General features: G+C 39.5%; 1 protein-coding gene across 1 annotated transcript in view; it reads right to left on the bottom strand.

The window, feature by feature from the left end:
* Positions 1-635: 635 nt before the first annotated feature.
* adam11 (ADAM metallopeptidase domain 11) overlaps positions 636-17,053 on the bottom strand; it is a gene marked incomplete at its 5' end in the record, with an annotated part of 36,644 nt that continues 20,226 nt past the window's right edge. The window contains 20 exons of the mRNA XM_083903945.1: positions 636-858; positions 2,890-2,980; positions 3,737-3,851; positions 3,991-4,159; positions 5,187-5,306; positions 5,503-5,608; positions 6,188-6,251; positions 6,351-6,401; positions 6,490-6,570; positions 7,164-7,256; positions 8,010-8,081; positions 8,183-8,282; positions 8,405-8,456; positions 9,189-9,279; positions 10,459-10,543; positions 10,767-10,933; positions 13,072-13,143; positions 13,248-13,322; positions 15,040-15,182; positions 16,656-16,719. Of these exons, the coding sequence (XP_083760071.1) occupies positions 816-858; positions 2,890-2,980; positions 3,737-3,851; positions 3,991-4,159; positions 5,187-5,306; positions 5,503-5,608; positions 6,188-6,251; positions 6,351-6,401; positions 6,490-6,570; positions 7,164-7,256; positions 8,010-8,081; positions 8,183-8,282; positions 8,405-8,456; positions 9,189-9,279; positions 10,459-10,543; positions 10,767-10,933; positions 13,072-13,143; positions 13,248-13,322; positions 15,040-15,182; positions 16,656-16,719 (1,854 nt within the window). The 3' untranslated portion in view covers positions 636-815. The remainder of the gene's footprint in view (positions 859-2,889; positions 2,981-3,736; positions 3,852-3,990; positions 4,160-5,186; positions 5,307-5,502; positions 5,609-6,187; positions 6,252-6,350; positions 6,402-6,489; positions 6,571-7,163; positions 7,257-8,009; positions 8,082-8,182; positions 8,283-8,404; positions 8,457-9,188; positions 9,280-10,458; positions 10,544-10,766; positions 10,934-13,071; positions 13,144-13,247; positions 13,323-15,039; positions 15,183-16,655; positions 16,720-17,053) is intronic.

The raw sequence follows: 17,053 nt of genomic DNA, 5'->3' as shown, positions 1-17,053 counted from the left end.
AGCTGAAGAGAGAGAGAGAGCGAGAGAACATCAGAAAAGCCAAACGGGGAAATAAAGCAGGTGGAAGACATGTCCTTTTTTGTCTCCTCAGAGTGGACTGGACACAGTGTAAGGAAGACAGGACAGATCGACAGTCAAACTCATGAAGATCTGGAAAGAGAAGAGGGGAAAAAAGAAGTGGAGAAGAAACTCAGCATCGAGCATAAACCAATTAAGACGTAGATGTAGATTAAGGCTCAAATTAATAATTACGGCTCTTAAAGAATTTCTTTTTCCAATAAATTGAGGAATTATCAACTTATATAAACAATCTTAAACATTACAAATGTCCAGCACAAGGTCCTAGTGCCATGATATGTTGTTTTGTCCCAAAAAAATATATTCATCAAATGAGTTGCTGGTTTGTTTTACTTGAATGAAAAATCGCCTGATCACTGAAGCTCTAAAGGCAGACAATAAATCAAAAATAACTGAAATAACTGAAAAATAACACCATAAAGTCAACACTATAGCTCCTATGTATTCTAAAAAAAAAAAAAAAGAACACAAATGAGGAAAACTGCCATGCACTGAAATGTTTCCATTAGCATTTATTATTTTTGTTTTGCAACATACATGGATTATATGTCGTGTATATTAATGCGCTTCATACAACTGTTGACTATGCAAATAAACATGAAATCAAATGTGTGAGAAATGACGTAAAAAAGAGGCAGTGATACAGTGTCTGTGTGATCAGAGGATTATCATAAAACAAACTGTATTCATCTACGTTAACATAAAGGCTTCTCATCTGTTAATGACAGTGTTATGGATCAGGACTGAAAGGTGGGGTCGTACCTTCCTCTCCGGATGTTTCTGGAGCCGCAGTGAGGGAGAAACAAGATGGAGAAAAAAGGACAAGTGAAGTGGAAAGACAATTTAGAGTGTACATCAGAGTCAACGTGTGAGTAAACATGCAGCAAAACCCAAGGCCTTAAAAAGCAAAGCAGTGATCAACAACAATCGTCTCCTTCCTTAAAGTTTGGTAATGTCGCAATAGTCAGCATTGATGTCAACAAAAGACTCATGCAATAAAATGTAAACCAGCTTTAGTCTACAAGAAAACCTGACTCACTCCCTCACACCAAAGTCCATGGAGAAAATCAGTGATTTTACATCACAGCAGGAGTAATCCATCAGTAAATTGTGTGTAAATGTGTTATTTTGTGTCTTCAGTGTTAAAACTCTGACTCTTTCTGATTTACCTCAGTGGCACAAACTTATCAAAAAAACGCAGCAGTCGATCAACAGTTGCTGTGTCCCTGTGAGCTAAAAATGCACATTTTCGCTATGGACTTTGGTGCAGTAGAGTGAGGGGTTTCCAGCTGAAAAACCCTGTCTAACACTTAAATAAAATAGTAAACATATTCTAAAGATATCATGCAGTTAAGCTGGCTTAGATTACCAGATTTCATTAAATGGCTAAAAATCCATTTTCAATTGAACTATATATAACTTTAAACTTAAATTACCAGGCTCTTGTCAGGTAGATTGGCTGATGCTATCATACAAGCTACAGTCAAAAGATTCCTGCCAGAGAGGAGCTTTTTTGTTTGCATGCTTCAGGCATGCCACAGCAGAGCTAACATGAAGCCAAAAAGTGTGGAAGTGTGGAAAAAAAAAGATAAGAAAAGCAACCAGGAATCAAATCCAGGGAGAGGAGAAGATCACCTGCTGTATTTATACATTTTACTGTACAAAATCTGCCCTTTGACCTGGACATGAAATCTGGTCAAAAAACTATAACTAACTTATACCTAACTATATACTGTATAAAAAGTAGATATAGTCTGCAGGTTTGCCAGTTGAAACAACAACCAGGAAGTAAGAATATATTGATTCCTCTGGTTGCAAAAAGAACTACATTTGAATGGAAGACAACAGGAAACTGAGCTTCTGCTTCTCACTTTTACATTTATAATGTCAGTAAACATTCTTTCTGAGGAGTGAACGCTCTCCATCACTTGTTTCAGGTCTCTTTCAATAGAACATGATGCCAATTGTGTAAGTTATGTTCCCAGTTAAATGGCAAAAAGACTTATGAGCACTTATGAGTGGACGCCAGTGTGATTGACAGCTGGTATCGTCACATAGGAGCCTGGTTGCAGGTCATGTCTTTGTGTTTCCTGATGCAAAACCTGATGTCTGTTACCACTTGGTGAGAACACAACTGTAAATGCAAACTGCAAATATTGACCTAGATATTTTCCTGGAACTTTTCCTCCAAGCATGAGTGTTCTGCTTCCTGCATGCACCAAATCTGACCCAGACAACCTCCTACTGCACATGCTGGGACCACAACCTTCAAACATTTAGGTTTGGCGAGTATGATAACCTCAGATTATCATACTCGCCATAAGCAGAACCATGTTACAATGTACTTTTTCACATTACCCACAATGCAACTTCACCCACAATACTTTGACGGGGATTTAGAATAGTTACATGAATAACAATAATTATAATTTACAGAGCGACTTTAAAGAATCTCAAAGACACTTTACAGTTAAAATCACAATAATAATAATATCTAAAAAAAAAAAAGAATTCTCAAATTTCTAAGAAAAGAAAGAAATGTACCAATCATATCATGCCATTTTCAAAATGTCATTCAGGAGTGAAGCAGCCAGAGGAAACAGTGAAGGCTCATGCTTTCTCCCTCCACCTGTGAAAATCATTCAAAATGAGCAATAAATCCAGACTCATGGAGTGAGTTTATGGATCAGCCAAGCAGAGCAGCATTCAGCAGCGAGCCGCAGCCATGTGTGTGTGTGTGTGTGTGTGTGTGTGTGTTAGCCGACACAGCAGGCGCACACACAGACGGAGGCACGACGACACAGCTCTTACTTAAATCCCCAGCCAGTTCCCCCCAGGATGATGGCTGCCACCAGAATCGCACCAGCAACCGCACCTATTATGATATTGGTGCCACTGGGACCTGTGGGAGTGAGGAGGACAGACAAACAGCATGTCACATTGTTGAGTATTCTATGGTTTTTCTGAGTGTATTAGAATTCATCTACAAAATATCCTTGTCGCACACACTGTAAAATATAATATAAACAGGGTTTCTTTCATTTTAGCAATTCTTCCGCAGCTTCTTTTATCTAAAGGTTGGCTAATGTGGGTTTTTCTATGGCTGAAGCTGATGTTGATCTTTAAAAATCAATATTTTGGGCGTATATGTAAAAATTTTTTCCCTCTATCTGATAAAATATGACAGTTTAATAAAAGGAAACGATCCGAACGGCTTAACTTGAACACTTATGGTCTGTCTCTCCAGCCTGACTGTGATTGCACTGCATGTGCACTTACATATATATTTATGTTTAAATACATGAAACAAATTGTTTATTCTGATTATATTATAATCCAAAAACTGAACTTTGTCGAAAAAAAGGAGGAAAGATAAAATAAAAAAATAAAATAGAAATAATCTGCCCAATTGATTAATCAATCTACCTCCACTTCTATTATTGTGAAAAGATTCATATATTTCATATATATTCCAGGCTAATGTAAAGAACATATCATATAAGTACTTTTTTTTTTTTTCCTATGCAAGTTGCCAATAACCCATTATTCCTTCATCCTTAATTGTTTGGAGTAAAAACTATGGTTTTGTTCACACACGTCATTATGACTCTATGACGGTGCTGTGGAGGAAAAGGAAGTGCTCACTGTGGTTTCTTACCTTTGTGCTTTTCTGGACCATCTGGTGGGGTCGGGATGGGGATTGGGTCAAAGACGCTGCAGTCTTTCCCGGTGAAGTCTGGATCACAGATACACTTCATCTCATTACTGCATGTCTGAGGCACAGAGAGGAGAAAGAGAGCTCGTCTTTATTAAAATGTACCACCACCAAGCTGACAACTGCGGAGGTTACAGGGACAAAAAAAAAAAACAAACAACAACATCTGAAGAGGGGGACAGGACGGTCAGACTCACCCCGTGGTGAGAGCAGATACGGTAGGACGATGAACCCGGGCAGGTGCTGAGGTTGAACGTGTTCACGGCGGTGCAGCGTCGCTCCGTGCACATCATGTTTGGCCCACATGGCGTCCCGTCCTCCACGTAGCCGAGGTCTAAACCATCATCCAGTACAGCATGGCCTCCCCTGCCACATGAAATCAGTATTTCACTCTCTTTGTACTTTCCATTTGCTTTTAAATCTACCTCTTAAACCACCAAATGAACCATCATCTCTTTGCTCAATTTATTCACTGTATGCTAAATTTTTCAATCCCTCTGTTTTTCCTCACAAACTCCCATGAAAAAGCCCACTTGAAGGAAAACTGAAGAGGTTTTTCAAAACATTGCGCAGTATTACACGGAAAAAACACTTGAACAGGTTAAAGTGACCTATATTTAATGTGACCTACCCTTACACTTAAAATCACTCAACCCTGGCTCTCTTAAACCTGGAGTGGAACCCTAATGAATGTTACTGGTGCTGTTAAAAAGGGTTTCTTGTGGCAGGTTTTTTCAAGACATGCTTGAGTTTATCATAGTGTGGATGCACTATATGTATGTATGTATGTATATATATATATATATATATATATAAGGTAATATATATAGTGTGTATATATATATGTTACCTACATGTGCAGGTCGAGAACCAAAAGGTCAAAGGTCACACCATGGGAAGCCAAAGCGTTTGTCAACCCTGTGGCCACTTTTGTCTTTGTACTTTATTTTCTCTTTCTTTACTTAAATATATAAATATATATATATATATATATATATATATATAGTATATATACACATATTCATATATATACATATATAGTACAAAGACAAAAGTGGTCCGAATATGGTTGACAAACTCCTTGGCTTCCCATGGTGTGACTTTTGACCTTTTGGTTTTGGGCCTGCACATCACTAATCACTGTTTACGTATCATTTTCTACTGTTGTTTATTTGGACTTTTGTTTTTACATGTACGTCTATTTTAAATATTAGTTAAATAACTGGCTATCTTTCCCTCCTCCTCCTCCTCCGGATGACCAGAACACAAACACGAGATCCACAAGAATAAACTTTTCCTCAAAAAGAAGAGGCAAATGTGGCAAAAAAAAAGATAAAAATGCATTGAAATTGTTGTTCAAACCAATCAAGTGATGAAATAAGCGCTGCCTCACCTGCAGTCCAGGTATCTGTTCTGATGGTGGATGGTCAGACTCGTGAGCTTCCCGATCAGCTCGCCAAACCTGGGCTTCTCTGTCAGGTTAGTGCACAGCAGCAGCCCACACAGAACGTCTCTGAAGGAGGAAGGTGAGAGGAGGAGGAGATACAACCATGAAGAAGTAATAGTTGTAAAGGCTGTGTGCACTGATGAACTTTGCCTCACATTGTCAAAAACATGACATAAACAGTTCACAAAATGTCACTGTCACCTGCCCAAAATCATGGATTTTAACTGCCATAAGGTGTTTATAGTTGATAATCTTTACTCACTGCTTGCTACACGGCATCCATCCCTGACCAGAGGCGTCCGGGCCACAGTTTCCTTTCTCTGTGCCCTCAGAGTTCAGCTTCTCATAGCAGAACCTGTCTGCTGAATCTGAGAAGAAAGAACAGACTTGCTCAGCTAACTCACTGCAACCTGTAGCTTTGTGCTTGAATCCTGACAAAGGAGGTCTAAACGAATAATCAGAATATTCAGAATATTTCACTCTGCAAATTCAGATAGCTGAAACACAAAATTATAAAACCGCGAGGAGGTGGAAAAACATGTTTTTTCAGCAGTTTGATGGTATAAATTCCTCTTGTGCCTGTCCACCCCTGCTCTGCCACTGCATACACACAAACACAAATGCTCCCTCATTAAGGTCTGATAGTATTGCTTGACAGAGCCAGTTATCAGATGAAGGACACTGCGTAAAAATAGTGTTACATCATTTCTGTTCATGAAGACAAAGCAGAGGCAGAATAACCAGAAAAATCAAACACCAAAACCTTAGCAGTGCAGCTTTAAAAAGGACCAAATATTGTGTTTTTGTGAGGCCAATGTGACGTTAAACCCCTGTAAATTTAAATGGTCTATCCTGAAGTTCCCTCGATTTGTTCTTGAGGTATCAGGTTGCAAACAATGAAATGGACAGAATCTGGAAAACTGGCTCAGTATCTAATGCAAACCTACTGTAGCCCCACAGAGTCCTGCACTGACTATCTCTGGTCTTACAGCGACCTCCATAACAACGACCCTGAGGAGGAAGAGCAGAGGGAGGGAGGACGTGACGATGATGAGAAGAGGAGGGAAATATTTCTTTCAATGTGAACGAAGGAGACAAACATGACCGTACCTGTCCAACGTCACACATGTAGCCGTCCAGTTTGTGGACATTATGAGGACACTGAAAGAAGAAGAGGATCACAGTGGCTTTTTCATACGTCTCCATGTTTACATGTGTCTCACAGAGGAGTTTGGGGAACTTCTTCTACCTGACTGGAGTCTCCTGTGCAGGTCTCAGGAATGTCACAGTCATTGACGGTTTCTCGGCACGTCACGCCTCTCAGCTCGTACTGTCACAAAATCATTTCATTTTTTAAAATAATATTCTAATTAGACTTTTTAATCTAAACACTATACACAGCAACAAAACAATACCCTACAACTTTAACCACCATCTACCAAAAAACAAAGACAGACAGATAAACACGCTGCTCAATTCCTCTTGAATTTGGTTTCATGTTGATTTCATTTGTACTTTTCAGTTACTAGTGTATTTCCATGTTCAAGTAACGGTGGATTATTTGTCTCCATGGATAGCTTGCCCTATCGAAAAACACAAATTATTGGTGAAAATGTGCTAAACAGAGTTCTCTATCAGACCAAACTTTCTCTGTTTGACTGCATTCAGGTGCTTGAATGAATGAATGCTAAGCTTCACGTATAAGATATATATTGGATGCTCTGTGTCTTGTGCAGTAGGTTAAAACAACCTCACTTGAACTTGAAAGTGCTGCCAGTAATACAAACACAAACAAAGGCAAAAATAATAGAAATAAATAAGAAGACAAGAGAAGACATAATTGAGAACATAGAAGGAAAAAATGGCATATGAAAGAGTAAGATGAAGGAATCATTAAACACGGTGTGATGAAAGCAGTTTTACCTTACAGTCCCTGCAGCAGAGTCCGTTACTGCACATGGCATTGTGGGTAAGCGTACACTTTTTACAGCAGTTGGCTCCAATGCGAGCACAATCCTACAAGACATAGATGGTTTATAACACATAAATAATAATAGTTATATATGATATTATTATATAATAATAAAAGTGTGTGTCAGAAAGTGTCATAATGACTTTACAAAGCTGATTATAGGTCAGTACCTGTCACACTTTATAAAACTTATAATGGGCAGTACAATTATGGTAATATTTTTTATCTTATTTCCAATAGAATTTCTATCTTTAGAATTACAACAATAGTGTGCTACTGATAAGATATTATGGTAATACAATGTTAAGTAATATCCAGGTGAATATTTCCTTAGTCCACAATCTGTGTAATACATTCAAATTAAAAGTCTTATAATCACAATAGTGTAAAGTTAATATTTCCATTTTTATTACCATGATGTGACTTTGGCAATAACATGGTACCATGATAAGACATACATACAATAATTATTTCTATTCTATTACCATGGTGTTACTGTGCTGTGAGTTACCAAACCTCATTTTAACCAACCATTAAACCTGGAGGATGTGGATACAAACAGTATCATAACTGATATTAAACTGACATAAGTAATTAATACCATAAATGTCAGATAATGAAAGGTGATTTTAACATCTACAGGCATAAAACAGTCAAACATATCATGTAAAATATCCAAAGTAATTGTGTGTTAGCCCTCATATAGACCTACTCTTAAATTGTTTTTTTAAATTATTATTTTAATTTACCAAACTTATTTGCATGTTTTAATGAGTCATTAGGTTGCATTTACTCACCACTAGTGTTCCACAGTCACACTCCTCTCCCTGCTCAACATATCCATTACCACACTCTGGTGGGTCAAAGAGCTGTTGACGAAAACAAGTTAAAGTTACAGTAAGAAGCTATGTATGTATGTATTATCAGACAAAATAACAACATGCTAAATATGACCATGTCCATGTCTCACCTTGCTGGGCTTGTTGAAGAGGCAGCTGCCTCCTCCCTGCTGGAGGAAGCGCAGGTACTCGTCTATACTGCAGCGAGAAAACTTCCGAGGCAGATAGTAACTGAGGGAGAAACAGCAACAGCAAACAAAACAACAAAACACAGTTCACTGACGGAAATATGGTCACAGCTACAGGTCAAGTGCTTTAAAAACAACTGAACTCGTGAGTGAGTGAGTGCATACCCTGTATCCTCCATGATGCAGCCCAGCCAGGGATCTGGACACCTGCAGTCTCCTGAACACACATACAGACACTTCAAAACAGGTAATGAGGCTATGCTGACTACTCACCACTGGAGGGCGCTGTCAGGACATTAGTGTTGGCACTGTTCAACATATTCGACACATTCTCAGAGGAAAATCAAATAATTACAGGTTTGCAGTTGACGTTGTTGGTGAAGCTGTTTCACATACAGAAAATAATTATTTTTATTTTACATGAAGCATCTATGAATGTGTTCTGTATTAGATTAAGCTTTTATAATTAGTTTACTAGACTCCAACTCTGTTTTACTGAGCCAGAGATTTGTAAGGGATTTGTAATCTTTGTCCTCTCAGCCATTAAAGGTACAGTAGACAGGGTGTTGTAGATAATAATAATTGTAATAATAATTCCATGATAACCTTTTAGGATTATGTAAATAAAGTGATGAAATAAAGTAACTCTTCTACAACTCCTCTGGTCTACAACCGCACATCTAAATAAATAAAAAAACACTATGGGTGGTTTTGACCAACCTCAGGTGCTCCAGCGCTGCAAAAGCAACACACAAATGTGGGATTTGGACAATAAATGCAATAAAAACGTGTCAGTATTGGCAAAGAGTCTCAGAGATGTACAGACATCATTTGTCCATGCAAAAAAAAAAGATTATTTTAATAATTTCAACTGAAACTCAACACATACACATTTCCGCACCAATCTTGCATATACTGCAGCTTTAAACACAGATTAGTTTAGTCTCACCTGCAGCTGGCCGCTCCTTGTTCCTCAGCATGCCAATGTTCTGACCAAGACTCTGACACAATGTGATGGCCATGGGGCCCACACTGCCAAACTGAAGAAAAAACAACGTTAAAGGTAGATTACGCTGAATTTTCCTCATAAACTAAGTATAGATTAAAGAAAAAGTAACCCCTGTCAATCATCCTTAATTGCCCCCTAGAAGTATGTGGTGGTAGTTTTACGCCATCTTTGCCATTATGGTATGGTTCGGTTTGGTACAGTATGTTTTGAAATGGTAAAGCCCTTGGTCAGGCTTGCATTTGGGCTGAGAACATTGGTAGGTAGGGTGAAGGCTGTGCCTGATCGCTGCGTCACTGAGATATGTAACGTGACAACACAACAGAGGACATTCAGCAGCTCTTTTTTTCCCCTGCTCGCTTTGTGGCTGTTTGTCTCAACAAGACTAGACTGAGTATAGACTGCAGGTGTGCACGTCGGTCGCAAGGAAGTTGAGTTTTCCTGTCACCCAATCAGCTGACTACAAACTGTACCATGCCCTTTTACTCTGGTACCCCAAGGGAAGGGTGCCAAGAATGGAATGCTAACGTTAAAAAATATGTACCATACCAAATTGAACTGTTCCACTTGGTGGAAACATGGCCACATATGCAGAGACATTGCCCTCTGTTGGTATGTTCACAAACAGGATAAATAGATCAGACTACTATGAGGCTAAATGCTGAGCGGACAAAAGCCAGTTAAAAAACAAGATGAATCTGGGGATGGTAGAAGAGCGACGTGGGGGAAGCCTTTTTTTCTCTTAGCTTCAGTAGCTTGAAGCTAAACTATTGGCATTTCTACTACAAATGTAACGTTCCTGCCACAGTATAGATCGTAGTGTACAGGGCATACATGTGAGAACAGTAGCTTCGTACAAACTAACCCTGGAAGTCTGCAGCTTGGAATCATAATGAACCACCACTGCAGCTAACTGTGTCTGTGTCTGAGGATGGTGAGTCCAATCTAATCTGTTTACATGCCCATCCATGAAAAGCCATTCCAGGCATAGGGCCACTGTGTGCACATGTGGCCATTGGGGCCCAGATGTTTGTACGTTTACTATCTGAGCTACTGGTAGTGAGCAGGGGGGAGGAGGGGCCAACATGCACAAGTCCAGCTTTTAATGAAAACCAGAAGCAAAACATAATAAAGTGGTTGTAAAAGTTTTTTTGGGTTGAAAAACACAGTGTTTTGTCACCAGTGTCACAGATCCAAACAACTAAGGTCTCACCTCATTAATGCCTCCACCCCTGCTGAGTGAACAGATGCCCCCGATGAAGGCAGCCTCACTGCGGCTGCTCATGAACGTCCTCCCACTGTAGGAAAGACGAGCAGAGTCTTAGACTAACAACAGCAGGAGGAGGCAGCGAAGATGAAGGATGGAATGGAGAAGAAGGTGGGAGAGGTAATAAAAGAATGAAGAATGAAGGAAGAGAGGACAAAAGGAGGAGGAAGAAGAGGGAAGGTGAAGGTGAAAGACAACAAGAAACCAGACAAGGTGAAAAAGAAGCTGGGGGGGGAGGAAGGGAAGGAACGTACGAGAAGAGGTGCACAGCATCGCAGCGCTCCTTGATGCTCTCCTTCCTGTACTTCATGAAGTCTCGCAGGGTGAGCAGAGCATCATCGCCGACAGAGATTCTGTTTTCAGACGACCACGTTTCCATGGAGACCAGGACGATGCGAGTGTTGAGCTGCTCCTTGTAGATCTGGACACATCATCAAAGGGGGGGGATTGCACACATGAATTATACAGCAGGTACAGAAGGGTGGAACCAAAACAACATCAGGGGTTTTCATTTGTTTAGTCTTTACACAGTGACCAAAAAAACACAAAAAACATCCATGAGGAAGAAATGGAAATGAATGAGAAACAAACAGATGTGTGTTGGTTTGATGATGGTTCTGTAAGAGAGTAAACATGCAGAGAAAACACTGATAATGACGAGGAAATCTGCTTCCTCTTCACACTACATTACTTCCCTATTTACTTCCTTCTGTACTTTCTTGCTTATTATCTTGCCTCATTACTTCCTTATCTACACCCTCCCTCCTTAGCTCTTTACTTTCTTAATTACTTTCTTATTACATCACTTTCTCCCCCCATTACTTTCTTTTTTCCTTATTAACTTATTTTTGCACTTTGCATCTGTTATTTCCTCTAAACTCCACTCTTACTTCCTGCTTCTCTTTCTACTTCTGATACAGATTTCCATACTGCTTATGCTTCCAAAATTCTCCCCTCATTAGTTCCTTATTTACTCCCCTCCTTTCCTTGCTTTTGCTCACTTCCCTCTTTAGCTCCTTACTCCATTCCCCACTTTTTTGTTACCATTTTGTTTCACATTACATTCCTCTGTTTCCTTCTTAAATTCCTTACCTCAAGTTTAGTTTCTTTCTTATGTCCTTGTCTACTTGCCCCCTTTCTCGTTGTTCTCTAAACTAATCTGATGTCTCTGAGACAAGACATTGGAATTAAAAGTGCAGGTTTTCCAGTGCAAAAATGTACAACATATATAAAGATATAGAAAGTAAGAAAATAAAAGATAAATGATATTGCCCGTGTCCTGAACTACAATGTTATGAGGACAACAGTTCTCATCACAAACAATATTCAAATCTCTCAAATCAGGAAAAATACAGTTTGAAAACCATAGAATTTAAAATGTTCACTCTATGATTACATTGTACTGAAATGTACATATATACATGTTAATTCAGGGTTTTTTAAGGCAAAAACAGCATAATTAAGCAATAACATTGAACATTTTAAATGTCACACAAACAGGGGTAAATACATTTGTCAGGAAGGAATTTTCACACACACACGCACGCACGCACGCACGCAGACACAGTGTTTTAAACCATAAAAATAAAACAAATTCACAAGAGAAGAGCAAAGACATCTCAGCTCTGAGACTCGACAACATATTCCCAGTGAAGGGTTTCTATGGTTACAAAAGAGGTGATGATAGGAAAAGGAAAACCCATAATAACCACATTTGTGTCCAAATTTACATCAGGGAATGAGCGGGTAAAAGAGTGGGAAAAAATGAGCTACATGATTGTGATCGTGATTAAATGACTAATGTCTGTTACAACCTTCTTTTAAAGTAAGGCTGTTCCATTTACTACAACCTTTGCTTCAGTCTAATCTCTCTTATTCTTTTTTAACCCGATCCTTTAATTGGAGCGAAATCCCTCCCCTTTGTGTGTTTATGTGTGAATCATTTACACGTGAAACACATCATTTATGAATTATCTGTCAGAATACGCCCCCTCCTGGAGAAACATAAATTTAAAATTCATAGGTTTGAGGCCGCTTTACAATTCTGCAAATCGGCCGAGGCCCAAATCCAAATTTGTGATTTAACAAGAATGAAGCACAGCACTAAAATCAACAGATAAGATTGAAACAGTCCAATAATCCTAAATTATGAAGCTTCATGCGTATACAAATCATTAATAATATTAATTATTAATTATAATATTAATTAATTATATTATTCATTAATTCATTTTCTACCGCTTTATCCTCACATGAGGGTCGCGGTGCCAATCCCAGCTGACACAGGGTGCAAGGCGGTATACACCCTGGACAGGTCGCCAGTCCATCACGGGGTATATAAATATAATAATCTAATAATAGAGTCTTTTAATCGAGTTTTTAAGCTGTATTTCAGAAATGTTAGAATTATTTAGGCCCCTCTCAGGCTCACCTGCAATACCACCCAGTCCCACCAGTGGGCCATGGCCCACACTTTTCAGAAGTGCACTATGAAATAAATAGCATATGACTGTATTTCTTCTACTTGTGTCGATTCTGTGCCGTTTAAAAGCCACTCACCGCGTCGGCCATGTTCACCACTGCTTTGGCAAAGTTCTTTGTCTGAGTGGTCGAGCGACGGAGCTGCACAAACTAAACAGAGTCGGAGAGAAACACTGCGTGAATACCTGATTATAAAGTCTTGTCATCCAATAAAACGAGTTTGAGGGCCTAGAGACAGAGAGTTTCCCACGTACCAGCTCATGGTCGTTCACCACCATCAGCTCGATATACTTGGTCTCGGTTTGGACTGTGCGCTGGCCTCGCCGCACCTGGAGGGGGAAAAAGAAATCCACACAGCCTGAGTTTTGATTTCACTGCTATAATAACCTTCACAGAGGTCAAACACCCACACACACACACACACACACACACACACACACACACACACACACACACACACACACACACACACACACACACAGCCAGCAGGTGAAACTGTAACTCAGACACAGATACAAACATATGCTGATGCTTGTGAAACTTTAGTCTTTGTCCTTGAGAAGGAACTTCAATGAGAGAGAGAAAGAGCGAGAAAGACAGAGAGAGAGAGAGCAACAGCTACTCATTCATTTAGCGGAATATTCTTCTGTAACTGAGACGACAAACAGCAACATCTAACCCAGATTTTAATGGAACAAAGTCAACAAAACAAAAACACCATGATACTGAGTATCTCAGAGTGAGAATATATCTCTGGTTTTGCAGCTTATCAAATGTAAATGCTCATGAGAGCAGCTGAGGCGTATGGGGAAGTTATTTATTTCAGGTATTTGGTCATAAACTCTCTGTCATGTTGACATTCTGACGCTGATGCACAGTGAAGAGTTAAGGGATTCTCAGAGATAAATCATCCATGAATAAGGGGGATATTAACGTCTAATGTCAGGAAAACCATGCAGTGGTGGCTGATAAAGGTCAAACGTGATGACTGTTACTGTGGTTCCCAAACAAGGAGTCAGAACATAGAACAACATAGTATAAAAAGTGGACACAGTCTTTTGGTTTGGCCAATTGAAGCTAAACAGGATGCAAGAAGATACTTTTTTGTATCCTCAAACATTTTCCTCAAGAGCTGAGAAGTATGGTGACGAGTTAATCGTTCGATTTTATAAAGTATGTTCCCAAAATAGATGATAAAGCAAAACATACATGAGAAAACTCTAAATTTCAAGGCAACTTGATGCAATCGATTTTTGAGTTGACAGCCCAACAAAAGATCTTGAGTTTTTAAAAAACTTCGGTCAACTAAATTCTCTTTTCAAACAGTTTGGCTAACTTATCTTGTTCAGATAATGTAAAAAATGTATAAAAAAATAAAATGTTGAATTTTGAGTTGGCACATTTGTCGGGCTGTTAACTCAAAAATTGATTGCAGCAAGTTGCCTTGAAATTTTGAGTTTTCTTTGTTTACAGTGTATAAGTGCACACCAGTGTGACTGACAGCTGGTATCGTCCAGTCAGAGATGGCCGCAGCGACGTCTACACATTTCCACTTTAAAATGTCAACATCGCACATCTCAAAGATTCAAGACAGGAGTTCATAGTCTTATTGGTGACGTCACAACCAATTGCCAATCGGGTCAGAAGTAGGATTTAAAAAAAATCTATTCAAGCCATAACAAAAGTTTTTTTTATGAAATTATGAAACAACGTCATTATTGATAACACTGTGACATGATTAATGTCCTTTGACATAATGAGACTCTGGCACAATTACTTTGGGGATGAAAAGTTATTAAACTTTCCTGGTCTGATAAACACCTTTTGTACAACTTTCAAATCCCATGCCTTTACATTTGCTGCTGTCACTTGATTCATTTCCTTAAATTTTAGAAAACTCTGTGTCTCTCTCTCTAAAATAGTACTTGTGTTATACTGTATTCTACTACATACATGCAGGTGAGCTGTGTGAATAGGTACATGCAGGTGTGTGTGTGTGTGTGTGGGAGTAAAGACAGTCATGTCGGCTGTATGAAACACACTGACTTGTCTCTTCGAACGTCTCAGTTGTCCTGTAGCGACGGGCTCTCCATCTTTAGACGACCAGTCGCCTCCTTCCTTCAGCTCTGTGTCTCCTTCACTGAGGCCATCTGGCTGCTCCTCAGGGCTAGTGCTGTTCACAGAGCATCCTGACACACACACACACACACACACAGAGAAAATCACTTCCATTCATTTGGACAGCCTGAATAAAACATTAACTTCATCAACTTAACTCTAACTAGTTAACCCCAACTGTGAACTTACCACAATTCAAATCTTATAGCACCAAACTTAACCAGTCCCACAGAAATTAGGTTCTGCCTCAAAAGGACCGGGTTCTGGTCTCTGTGAGAACTATTGGTCCTGACAAGGTCAGTGTTTATGCCAGAAAAGAGGTCACAAATACAAGAACACACACACACACACACACACACACACACACACACACACACACACACACACACACACACACACACACACACACACACACACACACACACACACACACACACACACACTCACATCACATAGGGAAACCAAGTAAGTTAAAGAGTGAGCGAGAAAAGTGGCTCGTCATCAGTGCATGGATGAATGTAAGCTTGTCCACTATAGTCCACTGCTGCTCCGAAGGAGAAATCAATATCACACAACCACAGGAGAAGAGAGGAGGAAAGGATAGAATGACGGACTAAATGGAGAGAGAGAGAGAGAGAGAGAGAGAGAGACAGAGACAGAGACAGAGACAGAGGTGAGGAGGTACAGTGAGAGAATGGATGGATGAGATTGAGTAACAGGAAAGAGGGAGGAGGTTGAATCCAGAGAGTGTTAGGGACAGAGAGGAGCAATGCTCCCAAATGAGACATTTATCTGGGGCAAGAAGGGCAGCTGGAGAACCTGAGGACAACACTACACTCTGCATGTGTGTGTGTGTGTGTGTGTGTGTGTGTGCGTGTGTGTGTTAAAATTAGATTTAAACCTATTTCTGTGAGGATATTTTTGAGGTATATTACAGAGGGGAGGGGGTCAAGACTAGGTCATGTTGGGGTTAGGTTAAGGTTTAGGTTTTGGCATTTCGTTGTTGGCATTAAGGTTAAGGATAAGGGATTAGGAGATGTGTGTGTGTGTGTGTGTGTACTTGTACTGTATTTATATCTTTGAGAGCACATTTGACCTTGTGGAGGTAAGGGGTAAGTGTTAGGCACTTTGTGGTGATGGTCAAGGTTAGGGTAAATAAATAGGTAATAATTTATGTCTATGGTGTGTCCTCATGAAGATATAAAAACAAGTTTGTGTGTGTGTGTGTTGGCCACGTCTCCTCTAAACAAGTAATGACAGGCAGCTTTTAGGAGTGTCAATAACAAGCTGCCTCCTGCCAGCTTCATCACAATCTCATTTTGAAGTTTGACGTTTTACTACAGCAGACACAATGTGCCAAACACTGTATCACATCAAGTTTGGGATGTCACAAACAGATTTGTATTATAGCTGAATATGTAGGCTGTAGTCGGATTTTGAAAAAGGGAGGCCGATAAGACAAGGATACTTTTTTTTCCATTTATCAGGAGGGACAGGAAAAGTTACAAGCAGTCTTTTTTCTGCTATCAAAACAATGGTCCTACCTGGACACGGAGGTTGGAAGAGGTCAATGCCTGGCATGCGGTGCACAATGTGGTCATTGTGCTCCTGGAGGGCGTCAGAAAAAAAGCAACACGGATGGTTTTAATATGTGACACAAAAGGAAAAATCACTAATATGCAATGTACAAAAAAGTTCTGTGCAAATCATAGAATTACGCAACAAAAGCCATTAGCTCAAAATAAATGCAACAAATAATCAAAGCCATCAGTCCTCAGAAACAAAGTGCCCCTTCTGGGCAAAGTTAAATTTACACCAAAATTAATTTAATGTCAGGCAACAGCAGGTCACACGGTACACGGGTTTTACCAACAGAAGTGGAATTACCAGACAATTTTGTAAAACTTCTTTTGTATTATTAACACTGAAATGCAGCTGTGTA

Source organism: Microchirus variegatus (assembly GCF_963457635.1).
Source record: "Microchirus variegatus genome assembly, chromosome: 17".
NCBI lineage: Eukaryota > Metazoa > Chordata > Actinopteri > Pleuronectiformes > Soleidae > Microchirus > Microchirus variegatus.
Note: the sequence above shows the minus strand (reverse complement) of the source record. Positions and strands in the feature narration are given on the sequence as shown.